This window comes from Sycon ciliatum, chromosome 10 (assembly GCF_964019385.1).
Source record: "Sycon ciliatum chromosome 10, ocSycCili1.1, whole genome shotgun sequence".
Classification (NCBI taxonomy): domain Eukaryota; kingdom Metazoa; phylum Porifera; class Calcarea; order Leucosolenida; family Sycettidae; genus Sycon; species Sycon ciliatum.
The window spans coordinates 9,604,340-9,627,170 of record NC_088652.1 but is presented as its reverse complement, the minus strand read 5'-3'; the positions used below and the strand labels follow the sequence as shown (position 1 = coordinate 9,627,170).

The window sequence follows — 22,831 nt, the reverse complement described above, 5'->3', positions numbered from 1 at the left end:
CACTGTTGCTGCTCATCGCTGCCTCGCCTCTTCCGTGGGTGTCCGCAACTCCCACTTCTGACATGCATCAGTTTGCTTTGATCCCTGACTATTGTCTAAGATGCTCATTGAAACTCGGAGTAGCAACATAAATAGACTACATCAATTAATTATAATTATACCCAATTCATTTCGCCAGGAACTTAACACAATTCACCTTCGGCACCCTGTATGAAGACGTTTCCAATTCTCCTCTGATGAATTCCCAACATCATTATGGAACGAAACAAGACTTGTCAGGAGCAACTTCTAGCTCTTGTAGAGTCTGGTCTCGTCCGGTCAAAAAATATCTACCAGGATGTGTTTTGTATGCGATCGTGAGCTAAAGGTGTTGGAAGGTTCAAACTTCAAATGTTTTTCTCCCTTTCAGTCTCGTGCTGCTGAGCCACCGTTCAAGTGTGACGCGCCATATATATATTGACACTTTTGTAGACATTTAAACGAAATAAACAAGAAATGTTGTTCTTTTGAAAGAGCAGGTTTGGGACCGAGGTACTACAGTTATAGGCGTACTGGTACGCCTCGGTTCCTACTCAACTGCAAAGAAACACTACTACGGATCAAGCGAGTCTCTTCAGGAGAGGCGGACTCACACCCCAATATTAGCGTCAACTTTCCTGTGTCTCACGAGGGAGAGGAAGACGAAGTGAATACAGCAGTGGCCATACTGGCCGAAGAGAGTAAAAAAACAAAAAAACAGGAAACACAAGAACGGTGAAACCCTTATCAACTAATTTCAAATTCATAGCCTTGTTCTTGCACTGCCATGCCACGAAGATACTGAGCACTCGCATTCTAGGCAGAATAAAGTTCCACGTGATAACAGATGACGCGCCCGCCAAACTCTGAAGATATCATGAAAATGGATGGGCATTAGCTGCAGTTATTATGTACAATGTAGATCAGGCTCTCTGGGTATTCTAGCAGACGTCAGGATTGCGTTCCTAGTGATCGAGGAGGTGGTGCGTTGCAGTGCTGATACCTCGTTACCTGCTAACTGTTATCAAATAATTGTGCACGGAATCGGCACAGCTTCCGAGAACAGCAACATTATGCCTTGAGGGATTGGCGCAGCTGGTGAACACGTTGAAACCACGTGACCTCTCGGAATCGCGTTCTGCGGCGCGGGCCAGTAGCAACATCTGCTCGTCTTCTGTCTCAGATGAAGCATGTTGGAACACACTCCATGCGTTTCATCCGTTATCTGCATCATGACGGAAAGGACAAACACAACCAATTTGAATTCACGTGTTTCAATGCTTCAGATATACAAGATCTGATTTCGCTTAGCTGTACTGTACTCTAAGATTTCCTGCGATGAATATGCAAACGCTGGCAGTGCGTACCCAGTTACTGAGTGAGCACCAGGACCAGAATTGGTAAGAGCAATGCACACACACACACACACACACACACACACACACACACACACACACACACACACACACACACACACACACACACACACACACATACACACACATACACACACACACACACACACACACGCACACACACACACATACACACACACACACACACACACACGGTGGAATACCTACCTGACTCCTCAAGGAATGGCTCTTGTAAGTCGACTGGCAAGAAGCAGCTCATCTCCTTCACTCGGAGCCTGTACAGAGGGTTGCCCTGGATGACGTTCAAGAACTTGACGAACGACTGCACGCCATTCGGTCGTATGTAGATGAGGTAGGTGTCGTTGTGAGCCAGCGATCCTCGCCTGCTCTCCAAGGACACGAGCGAGGCGACCATGAACAATGTGAGCATTCCATGGGCTTGCGAGTGGGCACGGAGCGTGCCAGACGGCAGGGACAGAATCCAGGCGTGGAAACGCATGTCGAAGCCTTCATGCTGCCACGGATCCACTAAGCGATAAGCACAGAAATAGCAATAGTTCGAGAAGTTTCAAATTGTTAGCTTAGTGATTGCCAATTTCAGCAAATTGCACAGTATAAGTCGAAGCCATGTCACTCGGCTGAGCTACAGGCTCCCTAGACTACAGTAATCTATTGGCTCTTGAAAAAGTCTTTTAAACTGCACATTTGGGTAACTGGCGTAAAAGAAGGTGGTCAGTGTACCCGGATAGACGTGCAGGCAATTATAATCATCGCTTTGCGTGCAAAGCAATGAAAACAAACGCAGGACAGGGATGCTAGCATTGGACAGGTATACCACGGCAAAATGCATGGCGAAACAGATTTCACACCCCACATTTTTTTAGTTAGCTCGACGTGTGGTTAAGGTGGCAGACTACCCAAAAATTCGCTGAAAAATCGAATTTGTAAATTCATATTGAGTGCTACGTCAGTTGAAAGAGCATGAATAACTGCAAATTCTCTGAAAATTGTGTCCCGATCTGACCGGCCGTTCAAGAGTTATGGCTGAAAATGTGCCCTTGCAAGGAAAGATTTTTTTGTTGCACGTTGTTATTTGTTGGCAGCACTGTATTTGAATGTGAGCAGACCGTGCGCAACTTGTCGTATCATGGAAACACGTGAAAGTGTGCAGAATTTTGCTCCAAGTCCAAAAAATCAGGTTTTTGAGCCACGTATTGGCCGTGCAGCAGGACTTTTGCCAGCACCCTCGTAACGTTGCAGATATGTGGCTTGATTATTGTAGTTGACGTTGATTTAGTGACTTTGGCAAGTTTGAGTCGTGTCAAGAAGTCAGGTAGGATTCAGTACTAGGCAGTAGTGAAACGTGAGTGGTAGTCTTTGCCGGTTTCTGAGGGTATCCTGGATTTGGTGTGCAGCGCTGTGGAAATGGCTTGCTGTGGAGGTCCCAGCACTGGATGTTGTATCAAAGGTACGACCTCGTAGCACGTGCTAAACCTAAAAAAATTCAAAAATTGACTTGGGTCTGTGGGAGTGTGTGAGAGAACGCCCACTCGTTCCGTTGTGACAGATTCCAGGGCCTCGTTGAGGGGCCCTACCCCATCACCCATGGCTGCTTCTGGACTTGTTCTAGGTTTGGGTCTCGCGCACGGACAGAATGAGCACGAAAATGTGAAGAAAATTGTAAATGCATTTGTTTGGCTCCTGGGTGGCTCGCACACCGTGGCACTATGCCTGAAATTTGAGTTTTCCGGCCTGAAAAGCCTGTCAGTGAGGCGCAAGAACTTGTTAATCATGTCCTGAGGGCCAGCATAGTGAGGAGTGTGTGGTCAAAATTTCACTCAAATCCATTGAGAAACACCAAAGTTACGGTCAATTGAATGCCATTTTGTAAAATTTATGGGTAGGCTGCCCCCTTAAATTCGACCAAAATCAGTTTTTTTGAAAACGCCAGCAAGACTATACTAAGTGTCAGATCTGAATGAACGTAAGGCCAGAGCGTACATGAATGCGTAATGATCTCCCCCACAGATAATATCTCCCAATGCTGTAGACAGCAAGCTGTTTCGGCCATAAAGGCCTGATCAGTACAGGTACGAGCTCTAAGCAAGCGGAGCTACTAGCCATGGTGCAAAGGAGGCGCCACAGACATTTTAGGATACAATGTAGCTCTTCGCTCTAGCGCCAGAGTACTCTAACTACGAAATGTAGCGGGTAATGCGTGAGCGTGAGCAGCACTAGAGCAGCCTACTGAGAGCGCTTAACTAGACGAGTGTTGAGGAGCATGATACCCAATGAAAACGTCTCTACACATTCAGTTAGCGTTATGTAGCTAAGTCATTTTCAGGCCTTTCTGAACCCACCCGGTTTGTTTGCGTCATCCATCTGCAGCGTTGGAACACCAGTGTCCGGGTGCAACTTGAACATGCGTTCTTCCATCTCCACGCGTAATGCTCTATAGCCCATGTGTTCCAGTGCGCGGAGTAGGCGCTGGAACGACTCAGCAGGCTCACTCAGAGCCTCCATTCTGCCGCTCCGCGGGCCATCATGACCGTCAGTTGCGCCAGCACCATCGACTACCTACAGAACATACAGTAGTAGTCAGGACGCGAGTATTTGAAGAAATAATTCATTTTCTTTTCTTATAGTCACACTGCTACAGTCCATTCTTCGGAAACTGTTCCGCTGGCTTTTGAAAGTCGGATTTGGGCCGAATTGAGGATCAAAAACCCACTTTAAATCTTAAAAATCTGGGTTTTGGATCTGCTTCTCCATTCATTTTGCCATGGCATACCTGTCCCAATTTTGTAAAACCTGGCTGAATTTCTATTTCCCTGTTCTTGGACTTTTCTGGCCTCAAATGCGGCAAGGAGTAATTGCACGGGTCACACAATGCAGGATGTACTGTTGTTTTCACGATATCTACAACTATGCGAGGGAGACACCAAAAAGTGAGGGTGCCAGTTTCCAATGAATGGGCTGTAGGTTCGGACCATTATTAATTAAGTAAAACTGATTTTGCATAGACATTGTAAGAGGAATTACTACAAAAATACAGTAGGATCGACTACCTTCGTGTTTGCTCCTGCCGTGCCTGAGTCCCCTGCAGTGCTAGTGGTGGCTGAGGCACGCATCCAGTGAACCTGCAGTGATCCTGCTGAGGCTGTATAATCATTACTATTTCCGATTAGTTTCATGTGTTGGTGCTGCACAAATGTGTTATTTTGCCCTTACAAGAGGCTCAAGGAGTTCATTCCTAAAAAAAATCAAAAACTACCTTCGTGAAGGTGCGTGCGTACTCCAGGCATCTCTGATTGTGCACCAGTGCACCAGCCGACTGCACTGTGCGAAGGTCCACATACTGGCTATTGTCCAGCAGACCTTGTGATTGCGTGGAGAGGCGCAGTAACTCCGGATCAATGCAGAGAATGCGATCGCGATAGTGATCAAGATAGTAGGGATGCAGCCAGGGGTCATCTGTAGAACCAGCCAAGGAGAACGCAAACATTTCTACACTATGGTCTCTACGTCGCCGTGGTAACTACCTCGCCATGGTAGCTGGGGAGAATTAACCTGAAGTTCATTAGGAATCCCTGGAGCTGTACTTATGATTGAATCATATGGGGGTGGGGGTTAAGACACACGTCGCGAACTGGCGGTAAAACAAGCGTGTGGGCGTGTGTTTATCCCCCACATCACTTGCATCACACAAAAAAATTGTCGGCACCCTCTGCGCGTTCATCTTGGCTACCAGTAGGGAAAATCCCAGCTCTCTGCGGTGAACCAGTCCAGCGCTGTGCGCATAGAAGTCATCGACCGCGAGCGGTCGAAATTTGTACGTACAAACGCTACTATATGTACTATTCTCACCTTCCTGGTGCTCAGCTGTTGTCTTCGCGCTGGGTAGTATGTCACATACCATTAAGAACAAACAAAGAAATCAGAGCTGGTTTCGGAGAATATATATTTACTTTTACATTGCCGCATGCGATTAGCAACGAACTACAGGGGCTTCTTTTTTCTTTCTAGAACTTTGAGTTGAAGTTTTTGGAACACTTGGGAAAAAAATATTCATTGTGTTTATTTTGCCCGTAAAAGAGGCTGATCACGAACTACAGGAACTGACCTGGGATGGTAATGTTTCTGGGTGCAATGTAAGTGTAGCAATAAAAGCAGAGAGGCGAGGAACGCATGGCTAAGGGTTATGTATAGCTGACCATCACTACTATTAGGTCATTTACAGTCAAAATGGCGACAGATACAGGCACCAGTCGGACAGAGCACTGCGTACGGTGACATTCAACAACCACCTAATACCTATACCCAGCACATTTCCGAGGCGCAAAATAAGTTATTTATAAGTAGCTTCGTCTCTTCGTGTACTAAAAAGAGAATGACCAAGGATTGTTTAGTAACTGGTGGTGTTAGTGGACAGTATAGCGTAACTTGTAGTTCCTTGGTCTTTCTCTTTTGTATAAACTTTGAAAAATGTTGATAGTCCATGTACATGCTCGGCTAGGTGATATCACACATTGACGAGCTATGGCAGATGCAGCACTGCATGATAAGCAAAGAGGCGTATAACGTACTTGGCTTCATTGGATGCGTCGTGTTCCTTCTGTGTTCTCTCGGGTTCGAGCATGGTTGCGAGTTCGTCCAGGCCTTTCTGCAAAAGGACAATGTACGAAAGACAAGATCAACAGAGCAAGGGCATGGTACGAGTTTAGCATTTCTGCAGTGATCTTGCCATGAGCGTCATTTTTGCAGCAGATGATAACAAAAACAGCATCGAAAGCATGAAATTTGATTTAACTTGCACCCATTGATTCAGCCCTGGTTGAAATCAACACGCCCAATACATGTGCTAGTCCTCGCTCAGGCCAAATGGATGAAGAATGAGGAACGAGCGGGGTCAGTGAGGTGCTTATAGGCATGCAACTGCAGAAAAGGGCAACACAGAAAATATCCAAAACAGTCCTAAAACACACGAACTGTCTAAGCGAAGACTAGCCAAGCTTGTTTGGTGATGTCAACGTAAGGCCAAAACAAATAATGACCTTGTTTCCGGTCGCCCGACCGGGCCACTTTTTCCCAAATTCTGAAACTTTTTTTTGGTCCCAAATGTATACAAACGGTGGCAATGCCATGTGTGCAAGTGCACTCAACGAGTCATAACTCAGTCAAATCTCAACCGAATTCCACAATCGAAACACCTACAAGGTAGCAGAGATTCTCAGCTGTCGGCTCGAAAACCTCCGGGGTCGATACGAGCTAGAATAACAGAGCTGGAAGGACTCGAACTGTTTGCTTGATTTCTCAGAATGTACGAAAACAGGAATACACCCCATGCTGTACAAGAACAGTGAGTCAGTCAACTTTGACATTGATCCTTGCCATGATATACATGTATGTACAATGTACATGTGTAGGTGCTCTTGTCCATCAATACCACAACGATTGAGGAACCAAAAAAAAAGTATCCAAAAAAAGTTTCATTCCGGCCGACCGAGTCTCCTTTTTGAGGGGTTGCCGACCGGAAACAAGCCTATTTTTTGTTTAGGCCTAATCATAAATATTAATGTGCCCATGACAACCATATTTACGTCATCGTTAACTTCATTCGTATTGTATTAGGCCAAAACAAATAATGACCTTGTTTCCGGTCGCCCGACCGGGCCACTTTTTCCCAAATTCTGAAACTTTTTTTTGGTCCCAAATGCATACAAACGGTGGCAATGCCATGTGTGCAAGTGCACTCAACGAGTCATAACTCAGTCAAATCTCAACCGAATTCCGCAATCAAAACACCTACAAGGTAGCAGAGATTCTCAGCTGTCGGCTCGAAAACCTCCGGGATCGATACGAGTTAGAATAACGGAGCTGGAAGGACTCGAACTGTTTGCTTGATTTCTCAGGATGTACGAAAACAGGAATACACCACATGCTGTACAAGAACAGTGAGTCAGTCAACTTTGACATTGATCCTTGCCATGATATATGTACAATGTACATGTGTAGGTGCTCTTGTCCATCAACACCACAACGATTGAGGAACCAAAAAAAGTATCCAAAAAAAGTTTTATTCCGGCCGACCGAGTCTCCTTTTTGAGGGGTTGCCGACCGGAAACAAGCCTATTTTTTGTTTAGGCCTTAGTAACACCATGCAAGAACTCAATCAATCATACATTTGGAAGCCCTATTCTACAGAGGTACATACCGATGAATATCGTGGATGATGAGAATCTTTACGCCACCAAATACTGCTGGTTGATAGGAAGAAAGGAAAGTTGTCACGCAGGCTGGGCAGTTCGTCTGACATCCCTCCGTCCAGCATGGAATCAACCTGAAGTGTCACACCCGGGGAAGCTTGCACTAGGTCCAGACAGCGGCGGATTCCTTCGTCTGCGATGTTCCCGCTGCGAATTATCACGAGTGTCTTTACAGGGAGCTTGCCGGATTTCTCCTGTGATGCCAGCCTTGTGATTAGTCTGGCCATGGCCTCCACGAGGGAATCGTTGCGCAAGTTGAGGAAGCGGCAGCCCAAGCAGAAGAGTTCTATCGTCGGATGAGCTGCAAAGACGGAGACCAGGTCATTTGCTAGTGGCCTCGTGTCATTCGATCTCCTTTGATCAGAGCCCAGAATGGCGAATTCTTTGAGAGACGTGTTGCACTCAAGCGCTTGGCATAGCCTGCGACTATGTGCGCTGACGTTTATCGACGATCGCCACAGGATCTCGACGTGCAGATGGGTAATAGATGAGCATGCCTTGATTAGACTGCACATTGTCGGCCACAGCTTTTCACTAATAATTCCGATCGACAACTTCTGGAGCTTGTTGCTCGACGAGATCGCTGTCATGATGCGATGAAGCGTGGTATCCTCCAGCAGCGCATATTGGAAACGAATTGTGCGCAGCGATTCAGTTGATTCGAATGCTGCAGCGACGCGTTCCAGAGATTCCATACGGAAGGCGTGAAGACTGTCACTCTTCATGTCCACCTCACGTAGTAATCTCGATCCAGCCACGAGACTAGAAAGGGTACGAAGGCCATCACGATCCTCGTCCTCTTTCGTCAGGCGAAGAGTTAGCGTGCTGCAATTTCGTTGGCACTGCAACAGGGTCTCGTATACCTCGGTACTGGTTACGGAGTGACATCTACCTGCGAAGATATGACGTACGCCAGTGAACTGATCATGGGCCAGACGAATTGCGACGATGGCGTCGGAAGCGTCCGACTCCTGATAGTTACGTTCCATGGGTATTTGTACCCAGTTTGAGGCGAACATGGCAATGGCCGTGGCAATGGCTGACCATGATGAGCATGACATTTCCTTGATGTCCACAGCGTGTTCCTGTCGCAGGCCTGTTGTAGCTTGGTATGCCTCGCTTAGCATCTTGAAAAGCATCAATGTGCGCTTGCTGCGTGTCAAGACCGATGGCAGTTCCTGATCCTCACGATACATGAGCGTCATGATCGTGTGTAAGACTAGTGCATGCTGACCGGGCGGTGCCAGGCCGGACACATACACTAGAAGGTGTGTGAACTGTTCGCCGAAGTTCGTAGCACGGACAACCGCCGAGAAACACTCGCAGAAGGAAGTGGTGCCGTCTTCTTCCTGGAGTTGCCGGACGATATGATAGGCACAGAGCAGTTCTTGAATGGTGAGATGAACGAACTGCCGCATCGTCAGTGATTGTTCTGTGCCCGTCTCGTCAAATGTCAGGGTTAGGCAGGAGAGCAGGGATTCAAACTCTTCGCTGACATCAGCAGCGAGGCCGCTCCATGGCGAGTCGTCGCCAGCGTCTTCCACCACCATTGCTCTCTCAGCGGTCATCCTGTAGGCGAATGCAGCCATCTCTTGCATTGCTTTCTGCTGTGGACCGCGTAGGTGAGCGAACTGGGAGAACTGTCGCGAGCGACCCGGGCCACTGCGTAGATCACGTTTCAGCAACGCCATGACGAGCAGCTGGAGCAGCTGCGTGGCGCAGTGTGGCAAGCTGGACGGATCCGCTCTGGGCATGGCGTGTACGCACAGCGTGGCCATAAAGGGAAGATAGGTGAGGCGTCCCACGTGCAATGAGTCCAGCTTACGCAGGAATACTGTGAGATTGCGACGCATCGACGACCAGTCAGGACCGTAGTGCAGAGAGCCGTAGCGCTCGAAGAAGTCCGCGCGCGACACCTGGTCGAATCCGCGCAGCGAGAGGTATCGATCGATGTCGCCCACCTCCCACAGCCAGCGTATGGTTGGACAAGGCCTAGCCGTGAGTAATAGTAGGTAGTACGGTGATATGTCCTCCAGGTCTCTTGTGATTAGCCGGTAGAGTACGCTATCCATGATGCAGCCCTCATCTATGCCTGCAGGCAGAAAGAAAGTTGGAGAAAGAGGCAAATAATAATGATATTATGCATGTGAGCAGCAACCACATGTCCTACAACAACATATTATGTTGCAACATATTATGTTGTTGTAGGACACGTGGGTTGATTACCCCCCACCGTCTTTACTTTTACACTGCAACTTCTATAGATATTACACGCAAGGTTTTTGGCCTTGGGTCTTCATCAGAGAGGTAATTATCGCTCAAGGTTTCAGTCATGAAAAAACATCTCCAGGAAAGGAGTGGGCACAAGTAAGATAAGGGTTAAACAAATAATTTACACCCGTGTCTTACTCGTGCCCACTCCAATTTAAGCAGCACTGCGAAGGTCAATAAGTTTCTGACTGCATTTTCAAGCGGCGTGAAGCGCCCTACAGGATTCTGAAAATTTCGTTGGGCTTCCAAAACATGGGGCAAAGTATCCTCCAGCACTGCGAGGATATAGCAATTTTCACTGTCCACTACATCATCAAGGCAAGAAACAGTCAAGAAATGCGATATCTGAGCACAAAACCAATTTGAACCTGACAAAAATGGGCCCTCTAAAGGTGTTTTCATACCACACTTGCCCTTACCGTCAATAACAAACAAGACCTTTTCCCAGTCAGCGTTGTGACGAAGGAACTCCATCACTGTTCCAATATCGTCATCGTCCAGTTCTCGCGCTGAACTCCGGAGCAGCTCTTCCAGACTCTGCGCGCGTGTGGAGGCCACCCGATCCTTGGCCACTCCACGCAGTCGCTCGTGAACGCTACGCACGGTGATAATGAACACCAGTAGGGTGTTCTTCAGCGTCTCTCCATCAATCCACTGCAACGGTAGCTTCTTAGTCACCGCCATTGTTTTACCACTTCCTGCTGGGCCTACCAAAGCGACGGTATGGACGGGACACGACGCGCAGCTAGATTCCTTTGCTGGTGCAAAAATGTCCGACAATGCAACACGCTCGTCACGATCTTTTGCATTGCCTAACCGGAGAAAGAGAGCCTCCTCGCTATGCGAACTATTGGCAGTTTTCGAAACTTTCTTCACTTCTCGCTGCTGCACGATGGTCAAGTTAACGTACAAGTCCCGTACATCCAGCTTTGGCGCTCTGGCATCCTGAAGCAGCTTAACGTAGACATTGTCTAGATACTTTTTGCCCAGTTTAGCACGCAAATCCGACAGTGCTTTTTCGTTTGACATCTTGGCAAGCAGTCTGGAGCTCATAGTGAAAGAGCGGTTAAATGGCGATTCCTTGAGCTCTTTTATAGACTCGTGATAACGGTATGGTCACCAGGAGGCTTCTTGAGCAGCAGCTCCCCTTGATAACACTGTAGCTTACCTGCGCGAATTTTAACCGGCATCTATCAACATTCGCTTTAGTGAAACAAAGTGTGGTACTATGCTGATACAGAATTTTCGAGAAATTATCCCTTAGCGTCAGTTCTGCTAAAGTGCTAAATGTGAAATTTGGCTGCAGTCGTGTGAATTGTGGACGCTCGCCAAACGCAGACCATGCCAAGGCAAAATGCTGAGTTTCCGCCGGAGACGTGCGCATGTTATCCAACTGGACTGAACACTTCCGGAGGGTACTGAAAAAAATCCGTGTTTGTTCTAGGATTGTGCGCACGTTCGCGAGGTCGTGTTGCAGACTGAACTTACAGAAGAAATTATTCACATTGTACAAGTCATACTGACTTGTAAGTTGGAGCACTCCTGCAAGATTAAATCTCGCTTTGGAAAATGTATATTTCATTCCTATCAGGTTCGGTTTCGTTTTCTCTCTGTTGCGCTGATGAGTCCACAAAGGACGAAACTGGTCTTTTTCTTCTCTACATGATCCACACATCTCCAGACACTTGGGTGAATAATGGAATGTGGCGGTGGGGCCCATTAACCTCAGCTGGCCAGATGTCTCGGCTCCAAAGCACGATGGATATCGTCTTTCTATAGCTTGACTACACATCAGACATGTACAAACAAGACCGGTCTAGGAAGCTCCAGGTAGAGTGCTCAATGTACGAATGTACAGAGCAGTATCTAACACAGCCTTTCGCCTCTGTTGTGTGTGTCATACATGATTGTACATGTGGGTTGCCATGCTGATAGGGCCGACAGGATCGTATCCAGATGGCCAGAACACATCTGGTTATCAGACCAACATTGCCTGTCGTGCAGTTGGGTGTCATGCAGAGTCTGAAACACAAAGTCATGATATGCATGTACCTCCATTTAAGAACCAACTCTGCCGTATCCATCATGCATGAGGGAAGTCAATTGTTTTCCATAATCGATTTTCATGTCATTATCATCAGTGGGAATATCGTGACTGAATACCATCAAGTACAAATACTTACCATACTGATGAAATGAGGAGTCAAACAGTGGCGTCCAATGAACCTGGACAGGATGCAGACGTGACCGAGGTCGAGCAGGAGGATGGAGCCGAGGAAGAGTCGGAGATTGTCACGGATGAGGGATCGGAGGGTGACGTAGATGATGGTGCTGCGGATGATGGTGATGGTAAGTTGGATGGAGATGATGATCGTCAGAAGCTGTGTTTTTGCATTTTTATATCACCCTAAGTGTTTGGAAGTGTACGATGATTTTTGTTTTTCTGTGTTGTGTCGTGCACGGTAACCTCGTCAGTTGAAGGTTCTTGAAGCTGTGTGTATTCGTTTGCGTAAGCCTGTGCTCTGTAAACAGAAGAAGCATGTTGTTGCGCTGAAATTGTTTTGGTAAGTTCTTCCTCTGTTTTTCCATAGTTTGTTTCTCCCATCGCTTAGGAGCTGCATCTGCGCCTTGATCCAAGAGGGTGGTGGCGTTCCTGCGGATGCGGAAAACTGGGCCTTTGGCCGAGTCTCATGCGAACCGTGAATTTTTTTGTTTTTTGTTTCTCTCACTTCACAGTTGTTGCATTCGATTATGGAAAACAATTGACTTCGTTGCCGCGTGATGGTTACGGCAGATTTGGTTCTTTTTATTGCTCTATCAAAATTTGCTCGCAGTGGACATAGTTTGATGCGCTCCCCATGATATCAAGCGAATGGCCGAGGGCCCTCTTGATTGGTGTGAGTTGCCAGGATGATGCAAGCCAGATAATGATTGATCGAAGAAGGATAAATTTACCATCACTGTGGATAAGAGTCATACTGTAGCTCAGTTGGTTAGAGCATTGCTCGCGAATAGCAAGGTCCCTGGTTCGAGTCCTGGTGGTGTGACTGATGATTTTTTCTTTCTTTCATATCTGGCTTGCAAGTGTTGAGTTTCGGGGAGAAAAGAGCAGTACGTGGCATGCAGCCTCTAATTTCCTAAAATTGTTACATCCATAAATAAACACAAAAATGGTACAGAGCACAACGCATCATTCTTTGTACTAAAAGTTGCCTTTTAAATTCTTTGTTGCCATCTTCAATAGGTCCGTCAAATAGTAATAATAGGTTTTTTAATCGACCTGACAAGACGACACGACGCTTTCAGACCACAGCACGAACAGTTCTCCAGCCACACTCCACGAAAGCAAGTAGTAATACTCCGGACAAGTCTTGTTTCGTTCCATAAAGATGACGGAGAACCTGCAAGCCTCGTGTGTTCTCGTCCGGTCAAATGAAAAACCTATTACTAAAAGTTGTCTGATGATTGCCTATGGGCATGAAACTAATAGTTACAACGAATGATGCGTGGTACTCTATGCCCTGTGTAAGATAGCTCTTCTCGAACGAATAGTGAGCATTCTACCGCGTCGGAGGACTCTCATTTGTAAACAACAATACTAGTAATATTTAGGATTGCTGCCGAGCCAATCTCACAGTCACCGTTGAATTGCCAGGTTCCTTTGGCTTGGTTACTTTGAGTTTGTAGTTAAAAAAAATAAGAGAAAATCGGGAGCCCGCCGCACATCTAATCCAAGAACATAATATTCCCTCTTTAGTTGAAGATTGGTCATGTGAATAATGCTATCATTATGTCTACAAAATCTGGTATCTCAGCTTCATTTAGGGAGCAAACACAACATGCAGTGTACCCATACACAAAATTCACGGTTTGCCTTAGACTCGCCTGGAGGCCGAGGTTTCCGCATCCGTAGGAACGCCACCACCCTCAGATACCGACAATCCCATTTGCTGCATCCACCCTTCCCTCGTGACAGGCTACGAGTTCCCAATTAACTGTCGGCTGCAGCACGGCTGGAAAAATCCTTCCGCTTCCCAGCAGGACTTGAACCTGGTATCCTCTGTGTCTCACTCATAGTCTTAGACCATCCCACTATGCTTAAATGCACCTGTGTACACAAAGGTCCAGTGGAATTCGTGAATTATTTATCTCAACTCCGAGTTTCTTGCTATAAGCAATCATAAGTAGGCTGAGTCCGGAAGATATACTGGGCTAACGTTATGAGCATATCCATTTGAGAAAGTGATACCCCTGGAAGCATTGGTAGGGAAGTGTTGCTAGAAAGGATCTGCGCGACGGGTTGGTGGATGACAGGAATGTTGCAATGATTAGAGTGATGGTTGGTAGTATACCTTGGGGACCTATATATAATAATAAGAGTGCTTACTGATCACCACTCCATACAGACAGCAAATGAATTAGTAAACTTTACATCACTAGTCATTAATTTACACAAGCCAGGGACTTCTGCACAGGTTAAAATCTATACCTTACCCGTAACCCTGGTAGTAGAGAAGAAATAAACTTCTTCTCTACTACCAGGGTTACGGGTAAGGTATAGATTTTAACCTGTGCAGAAGTCCCTGGCTTGTGTTAATTAATGACCAGTGATGTAAAGTTTACTAATTCATTTGCTGTCTGTATGGAGTGGTGATCAGTAAGCACTCTTATTGCGCAATCTGACGTGCATAATGCACTGCTGATGCAAATGGGGTTCAAAATTCAGAAAATATAATGCATGTGGAGGACATCGAGAACGTAATGGTACGGTCTGCAGACGGTCTTTGGTCAAGCCGAACATGCATCCTCTGAGTCTTGGCCCAATCACCGTGAAAGCTCATAGGTACATGACAATGCACTATGTTTTCTGCAAGGTACGAATGAAACGCTAACGGACAGAGCTCCCAGAGAGCCGTCACTGACATGGCCAATCCACAGTCCATGTGGCAGCCGTCACGTGTGTCACATGACAATTACATCCAGTGCAAGCATGCGCCGTGGCGTGATCGGCATACATACATCTATTACGTACAGTAAATCACTCCAGACCATAGGCCTCATGTGTGGCAGGCTTCTAGACCCTTAGGATTCCAACGCCATGGAGGCCGCAGGTGATGCTCACAACACCAGCCGCGCCGGACACATGAAGGGATCCCACACGCAATCCAGCTCAGCCTTGAGCCACTTCTTACTGCGATGGAAAAAAACTTTGAACGCACTTACAGCTGTCGCCTGCGAGATTAGTGAGGTGAAATCGAAGTGTGTTCTCCGCTGATTAGATTGTCGTAGTTCGGTTTTCTATACACCTTCTCCAGGTCGAGGGGAAGTTTAGATCAATACTTTTAGCGCCAGGAGTATATCAATGCAGCAATGGCGATACTTTCGCACTGCTTCATGTCACTATTGTTACTGGCGATGACTGGAACTGGGGCGTATGCGGAACTGCGTGGGGAACGAAGCCCTGCTAACATTAGTATCAGCAATTCCGTACAGTCGAGGAGCGGTGAGTACATGTAACTATGCCCAAATCGTACCTCACCGTGCAAGTCTTGAAGGTTAACTCGTCGTGTATCAATTTTCTACACAAAGAGAGATCCAGATTGCTGCTGTCTCTCCATTGAATCGCATGGACGTTGTACTGTAGCTCCTCTGGAAAGTGCATTTTAAGGACAAAAAATAATTACCGTGGTGTTTCTTTTCGAGGTCACCTGTATGATGACTGATGAGTCTCGCTCTCTCTATTATAGCTTTCAAGCATTACATTTATACTGTAAAATGGAGGGGAGGGTACAAGATGTTCCCTTGTAAATCTGTAAGCGATTAGATGTTGCCCTGTGTTATACGCATTCATCGCAATGATTGTTGTTAAATACTTGTACAACACAGGAACCTGTATGGTCACGTGAATCAAACTACATGATCCGACACTGTCTGATGCCGAGGCCCAAGTGAAACAAGACGTACTGGAAAGCAACGCAGCGCCAATGGACGAAACAAACACGGCCAGCCAGCGGGTTGTTCTGTTCTCGTTTCTATTCGGCGGCGTTTCCAAAGCAAGGAGTTTTATTCAATGTCTGAGTAAGTTATTCGGCGTGTGCTCGCCACCAATTACAAGTCCAAATAGAGATCTACATACGGGGGCCTTCAAGCAAACATTCTAATAATTTAACTTATACCATGGAACTGTACTGAAATAATCGCTGTGCTGGTATGTTCTTTCTATCTCTGTGGTCGTCATAGTGACTCGACACGGAAAGTTTTCCACTCGAGGGCAATGTTGTAAGATAGCAGTGACTAGGACAAAGAGAGTGCTCATTGAAAGCTGTAGAGTGAGTTCCAACCCAAAAATTCGTGCCATCAACCCAACCCCTATTGAAATGTCCATGATAGTTTAGCAATACGGTCAGTTACACTCAAAACGTGAAACGTGCACTAAATGATTGTGTATCGCCTTGCTATGTGACTAACGTTGTGTCAGAGCATAAAGAAGTCTTCTAGGAACGGAGTACCCTGCTGGCCATTATCATGCTCACTTGTTTTTCAATTATTTTCTGCAGGTCGAGAGGATGAGACATGTGGCCGTCAAGCACCCTGTGGAGAACATGGGCAGTGTGTTTATGGAGCAATTGCGAGCGCAGGTCACAGGGCTTATCACTGCAAGTGCGCATCAGGCTTCACTGGCACCAACTGTGAGAGAGGTGTGTAGTATACTGTACATGGTTTTGGTGTCATTCTGCATGACGACGTTCTGGTGCCCTAGGCTTATCAGCCCATGGTATGCCTTTTAAAGGGTTCATTAGGCCATATTCAACTCCTACACATTTGCCTATTTGGTATTTTCAGAGTTCCATTGCTGCTTTCAGGATTAGTCTCTTACTCGGCACACACAGAGAAGCTCTGAGAGCGTACAGCTCTCTCTTTTGGTGTGTTGTGTGTATTGGTGTGATTGTGTCCAGAGCTCTCGCCATGCTCCAGAGTACCCTGTGGCAATGCAGGGAGATGCGTACCTCTTCCAGCTGGAGCTTACCGCTGCTCATGCTCGAAATTCTGGACTGGCCGGCACTGCTCTCAAGGTACTGCTCTGCGAGTACAGTAAAACCTGTGATTAACGACCACCCCTTGGGGACAGAGAAAAGCGGACATTAGTGTAAGGTGGTCCTTAGTTAGAGGTTTGCACCTCATAACCATATACTGTGAAATGTGAGAACATCCGTGTCTCGCGAAGTGGCCTGTAGTACCAGACTGGTCGCTAGTCACGGTGGTCTTTAGTTACAGGTTTTACTGTACATGATGCATAGCCTGATGCTATGGTACTACAGTAAAACCTGTACTAAAGACCACCCTGACTAGCGACCAGCCTGGTACTACAGACCACTTCGCCAGACACGGACGGTCTCCCATTCATATATTCTTATGGGTATGCGGTGCAAACCTCTAACTGAGGACCACCTGCCACTAATGACCGCGTTCTCTGGCCCCAAGGGGTGGTCGTTGTTCACAGGTTTTACTGTACATGAATAGCTCCATGCTCTGCTACACGTTGTACATGCGTTTAGTTCCACGTAATATCGAGGCAACACCTTGAAGCGGAGTTTCTAGATCAAGTTCACTAGTTCAGTCAAAAAGGCAGCATCTCTTTTCTTTCTCGCTCGCTCTCACTCGCTCTCACTCGCTCTCTCGTTCTCATATTTTGCATGCTCCCCACTCTTGGGTAATACTCCTTTCCTTTCTTCGTCATTTTGTAAGAGCTGTGACATTTTACTTCTCCATGCAAGAACGCAGGAATGCCTGTCCATTCTGGCAAAGCCAAATAAAGTATCCCCAGCAACCAAGTCCAAGTTCACCTTTTCACCTTTTGAGCATTGTGTGTACCTTTTGACCTTTTGAGCATTGTGTGTACCTTTTGACCTTTTGAGCATTGTGTGTGCTAAAATTTTATGGAAAAACTCCTGCTCAAGTTGTGGTTCACTTCTACCCGTGTAGTGGAAGAGAAGGGTCCGCAAAAAAAGATACCACTTGGCATCTTTAAAGAAATTAAAGCCATCCTATAGCTAGAATTGAACTGAGAACTCGTCATTCCGATTACTAAAGTAGATTGGGTCTCTTGATGGTGACGACCTTGCACGTATTTCTTCCTTACACACCATATCCTATTACTGGTATATAGTAATGTACCGTAAATCAACTAATTTTCGCTGGCGATTAGATTTCGCTGATTTCGCCGTTGGGTTTCACCCGGCCAAAATAAATTGCCAAAATTTGTCATAGAGGCAAATGATGCGTTATTGAGACATGGCTGCATATGAGGGCAACAACTTCCCAACAAGTACAAATAGATTTCTTTTTTGAAAACCTGAATCGGCCAAAGTTAAATGACGGCCAAAAGTTTCATTTCGAGATCGGCCAAAGTTTCTCATCGGCCAATTTTTTTTGTGTTTTACAGTATAGAGGAAATTGAATGTAGTTGTGTGATTATGTTCAAATCTTTTCTGTTTTTACAGCTCGCTGGGTTACAAAGGGTGAACTTTCTCCCTTGTCCAACGCAGTCAGAGGTATTGTTGATGACGTGTCAAGGATGACCGTGCGGATCTCTGACAACTGGAAATCGACTGAAACGTTTCTACAGGGCATGGAGAAAAGGCTGATGAGCAGACTCGACGACCGTCTCGACGCTATTGCAGCTAACGTTTCAAACAATGTGAGCATATTTGAGTTTTGGACTTGTGTGTGCGTGTCTTTGTATGTGAGTATGTGTTTGTGTGTGTGTGTTACATGTACAAGTAACCTTTTACTGAAATGAAAATACTTGACTGACTTGAGCAGACAAGAAGTCTGGGGATCTAACCTAAGGTCTCTAGATTACCAGTCGATAGCTCGACCACTAAGCTATAGGCACAACACAAACCCCAAAATACTGCAAATCAGCCAAATGTTTGAAGACCACCACGCAGACGGGTCTTTGTGCCCTATCTCCAGAGGACAGTGTCACCCTTACATGAACAAGTCAGTTTTAAAGGGTTTCAATTTGAATAAAATCTTTTCGTTCAAATCCCCACCTAGCTTTCACACATTTTCTCACTACTTTGGCCGGCCACAGTGAATCTTGACTGCCATTTTTTTGTATAATATTCAAACCTCTGAAGGAAAGCTGTAAACGGGCAAAGTCTGAAAATGAAATTGATTGTCTTCAGAAGGATGTGAACCAGGGTCGTTCGCTTATGGCCAGCGATGTTTTACCACTAACCTTTTTGATGTAATCATCATTAAAGCAGTGACCCTTCAACATTTTCTTCAGACTTTGTAACTCACATTTCCTGTGAATCCACACAGGCTGGTGGGACGCAGCCCTCACTGCAACCCACACACTTGATATAAAAGCTAGCACGCAGGAAGCCCTTATACATAAATGAAACTTCGTTGAACCAAGCGCAGTGTGGAGTTCACAACTCTTGGCAATGGAAGATGACTTTGCAAATGCGAATCACCCCTGGCAAGTTCATCTACTTGCACCCGTTCTTGTTTTAATGAAATTTGTTTCTATGGTTTTCACTTTGTTGCGTACAGACTTTGTCCAATGAAGCTTTGCCGCGTACAAAAGAGGCAAGCAGGTCGACACAGGCAGGTAACACGGTTTGTTTGTAGAAGTAACGCACTTTTTCCGTCTCCCGTGTCATAGTTGGCTATGTTGTTTTCGGTTCTGCAACCTCCAGACGTGAACTTTTTCCAAACTTTTGATGACAAAAACTCTAGTTCAGTTAGTTGCTCTGACCTCCGCTGATGAGACATACCAAGATCAGACTAGCTAGATGTACAGTGATTGAGTAACAGCACAGTAGAGATTTTTATATTTTTTATTTTTATACTATCATTCACAAACCCAACTCGTAAAATAAATAATTATGTGGACAAAAACAAACAGCTACTGAGTAGGGGCTGCACTGGGCAGCAGTGATGATGAGGTACCAGGGGCTCCACCGACCAAAGATCTCATTCCTGTGTAGGTGAGAATGAACTAGAGATTATCATACACAGTGTTACATGAACATGGAATTGGAAAACAGAGGTCAGCAGTAGACGTGGTTGGTGTCAAGTTACCCAAACATTACGAGGACATTGCAGTTTCATGACGACTACGAAGCTAAAGATTGGGCAAGCACCTTTATGTAAACTGGTTGCATGGCCCAGCGAACGCAAATTCAAAGCGTTTCGACAGCATTTCAACCCATTGTAGTAAATTGCGTGCTAGGAATGAGGGAAGTTCGGTCAAAGGTACAATTGTAGAGAAGTATCACATCAAACTACTTGGCCATACGCGAGTGTGTATTTATGATTTTTTTGATATCTTTGTGTGCTTTCCCCATCACAGCTCTGGGCGGATGCAAACGGCAGAGGGGTGCTACAACCTACAGAAGCAGCAGAACCCGGGTAGTGACAGCCAACGTTGGCAATACTTCATTCCAAACTGTTTGCAATATGTCCCTGGACGATGGTGGATGGCTAGTTGTTTTGAGATCGCTCGGAAGTGACTCTACTTTCTGGAACCGTGATTGGGCAGCCTATAAGAACGGGTTTGGAGACCTGAATGGGAAATTCTGGCTGGGAAACGACAGGATACATAAACTGACGGAAAGCCAGAAGTACGAAGTTCGCATTGATCTCGCAATACGAACTTCTACTCATTTCGTTAAGTACAATTGGATGAGAGTTGGAAGCGAAGAAGAACTTTATCGTCTAACAGTCAGTCGCACGGTAGAGTCGTCCTTCACTATTCCAGCGGGACAAGGTCTGGAGTATCACGAAATGCCATTCACCACTTATGATCGGGACAATGATAGGCAAACTCACCTCAACTGCGCCGGTACGTATAAAATTGGATGGTGGTATTCCGGGTGTTACTACGTTTTGCATGATAGACGATTCTCCCCAGCCTTGGAGAAGCTGACATTCTTCGAGATGAAAGTGAGGCCCAGATTGGTTTGAGTCTTTCTCTTATGATAATTGGTATTTCATCTCCCTTTCCCCTCGCACACTCTCGTATCTTCTGAGCCTCTATCTCTGTTCACCCAGATGTATGGCGTATCACTCTTCAATCACACAATGCAGGTACTTTCTCTCTCGCTGCTGCTGCTGCTGATCGTGATAGGTGTATGCAGCGTTTTAGTGAATGCAGTTGATCTTTTTCGTTCGATTCTGCTGCCTTATGACACATTTGGCGCCCATACGACCAGAATGGTTGTGGAATAAACATGAACATACAATGTTTGTCATGAAGACAGTGTATGCTTGTACTAACTAACGCCAACAGTGGAGCTCGACGTTGTTGGCGTGCGTCACCAGCACTTGCTTCATCTTGGAGTCCCTACTCTCCCCGATGTTTTCTTTGTAAGGGGGGGGGGGGGGGAGGATATCTCCCATTGTTTTCACTTGAGTAAGTTGTATATTCAGGGTGCGTTTGGTTGGTACGATCTAGAACAGGATCGAACTGCGGGCGCACATGGAGCTGCCTCATGTCAACCAAACGGCACTCCAGAAACAGAGCACATTTTTGTGAAAAATGTGCCAAACTTGGTACATTCTTCAAAATGCGTATGGGTCACCATGGTCCCTTTGCACTGTACAACGAATGCAACCCAAAAGCGTATGCACGTGATCATCTGGGACCAAAATCGATGTTCCCGCCAGGTTTCACTGTGAAAAAGTAAAACTGCTCGGTCTGCTCCGGCCTCGAGGCCGGAGCAAGCAGAACATGTTCTGGCCGACCCAGAACAGGTGCAGTCCCAACCAAACGAACTGTTCTGGTGAATCCTTTTCTAGGTCGTACCAACCAAACGCGCCCTCAGTAAAACACAAAAAAAGAAGAAACGCTCCAACGCGAGTTTGCTAGGACACGGAACACGCTGACAATGTAAATGAAAATTGAACCACAAAATGCTGTTAAAATGCGAAATGCCTAAAGCAGACTCTTCTTATGGCTAAATTTGATTCAATTTACATAGGAAAGGTGTACGCTAGGCCCTGGCGGATAATGCTCGAAAAGGTGGCAGATTCTGCTCGAAAAGCAGTGAAATTGGCAGAACCATACAAACCTTATGGCGTGCAGTTCCTCGAATTCTGCTCCATTTCTTTATCCACATACCAAACATGCATGAAACTTACCAGAAAAAGTACCGAATTCTGCCAATTTGTCTGCCGCCATTATCCGCCAAGGCCTTGTGTACGCTCCCCGCACCGGAGCTCGCGGTTTTCCACCAACTTGACTTGACACTTGACTGACTCACGCCTGCCATCCAGAGCACACCAGAAGTCCATCGAACCTTCGACTCAGCAAACCTGCAAGGAAGCACCACTCCTTGCTCGATACACAGTGTTTCGGGGAATTCAACCCTCATCAGATGGAATCTGAAGAGCATCATTTATATTGTTTTCAAGGCCAAACCATCACCAGGATACAAGCTTACACAGGCGCTCCATATTCAGGGCAGCAAACACCACGTGAACACCAGATAGCAGTGTGCGTCAGTGTCGCTCCAAGACAATGTCAATGATTATTCCAAGGCACTTAGCGGTGGTAGTGACCAAGAGCTTTTCATTACTACATCAAACATCTGGTATATTGAAATATGTGCCATGAGGTTGGGTCTTCTCAGCGTTGTAGTATTAGGCCGGTATGTACAAGCCACTGAGAAATCGCAGTCACAGCTTCGGATGGTGCTATGAAGATACGATCTAAATTTCACTGTTGCTGCTCATCGCTGCCTCGCCTCTTCCGTGGGTGCCCGCAACTCTAACTTCTGACATGCATCAGTTTGCCATGATCCTGACGATTGTCTAAGATGCTCATTGAAACTCGGAGTAGTAACATGAAGAGACTACTTCAAGTAATTATAATTATACCCAATT

At 46.2% G+C, this 22,831-nt stretch overlaps 2 protein-coding genes across 2 annotated transcripts; one reads left to right on the top strand and one right to left on the bottom strand.

Moving 5' to 3' along the window:
- Window positions 1–532: 532 nt before the first annotated feature.
- Window positions 533–10,974, bottom strand: LOC135826107 (uncharacterized). Its single transcript, XM_065338743.1, has 8 exons — window positions 10,351–10,974; window positions 7,609–9,752; window positions 5,981–6,057; window positions 5,262–5,290; window positions 4,669–4,868; window positions 3,755–3,971; window positions 1,602–1,922; window positions 533–1,243 (listed from the first exon to the last, which is right to left on the bottom strand). The coding sequence occupies exons 1-8, from the start codon at window positions 10,958–10,960 to the stop codon at window positions 1,233–1,235; spliced, it is 3,609 nt and encodes a 1,202-aa protein (XP_065194815.1). The 5' UTR covers window positions 10,961–10,974; the 3' UTR covers window positions 533–1,232.
- A 4,202-nt stretch (window positions 10,975–15,176) lies between these two features.
- LOC135826182 (fibroleukin-like) lies at window positions 15,177–21,233 on the top strand. Its single transcript, XM_065338813.1, has 7 exons — window positions 15,177–15,434; window positions 15,818–16,009; window positions 16,489–16,629; window positions 16,888–17,004; window positions 18,433–18,629; window positions 19,496–19,553; window positions 20,298–21,233. The coding sequence occupies exons 2-7, from the start codon at window positions 15,916–15,918 to the stop codon at window positions 20,909–20,911; spliced, it is 1,221 nt and encodes a 406-aa protein (XP_065194885.1). The 5' UTR covers window positions 15,177–15,434; window positions 15,818–15,915; the 3' UTR covers window positions 20,912–21,233.
- Window positions 21,234–22,831: the final 1,598 nt, after the last annotated feature.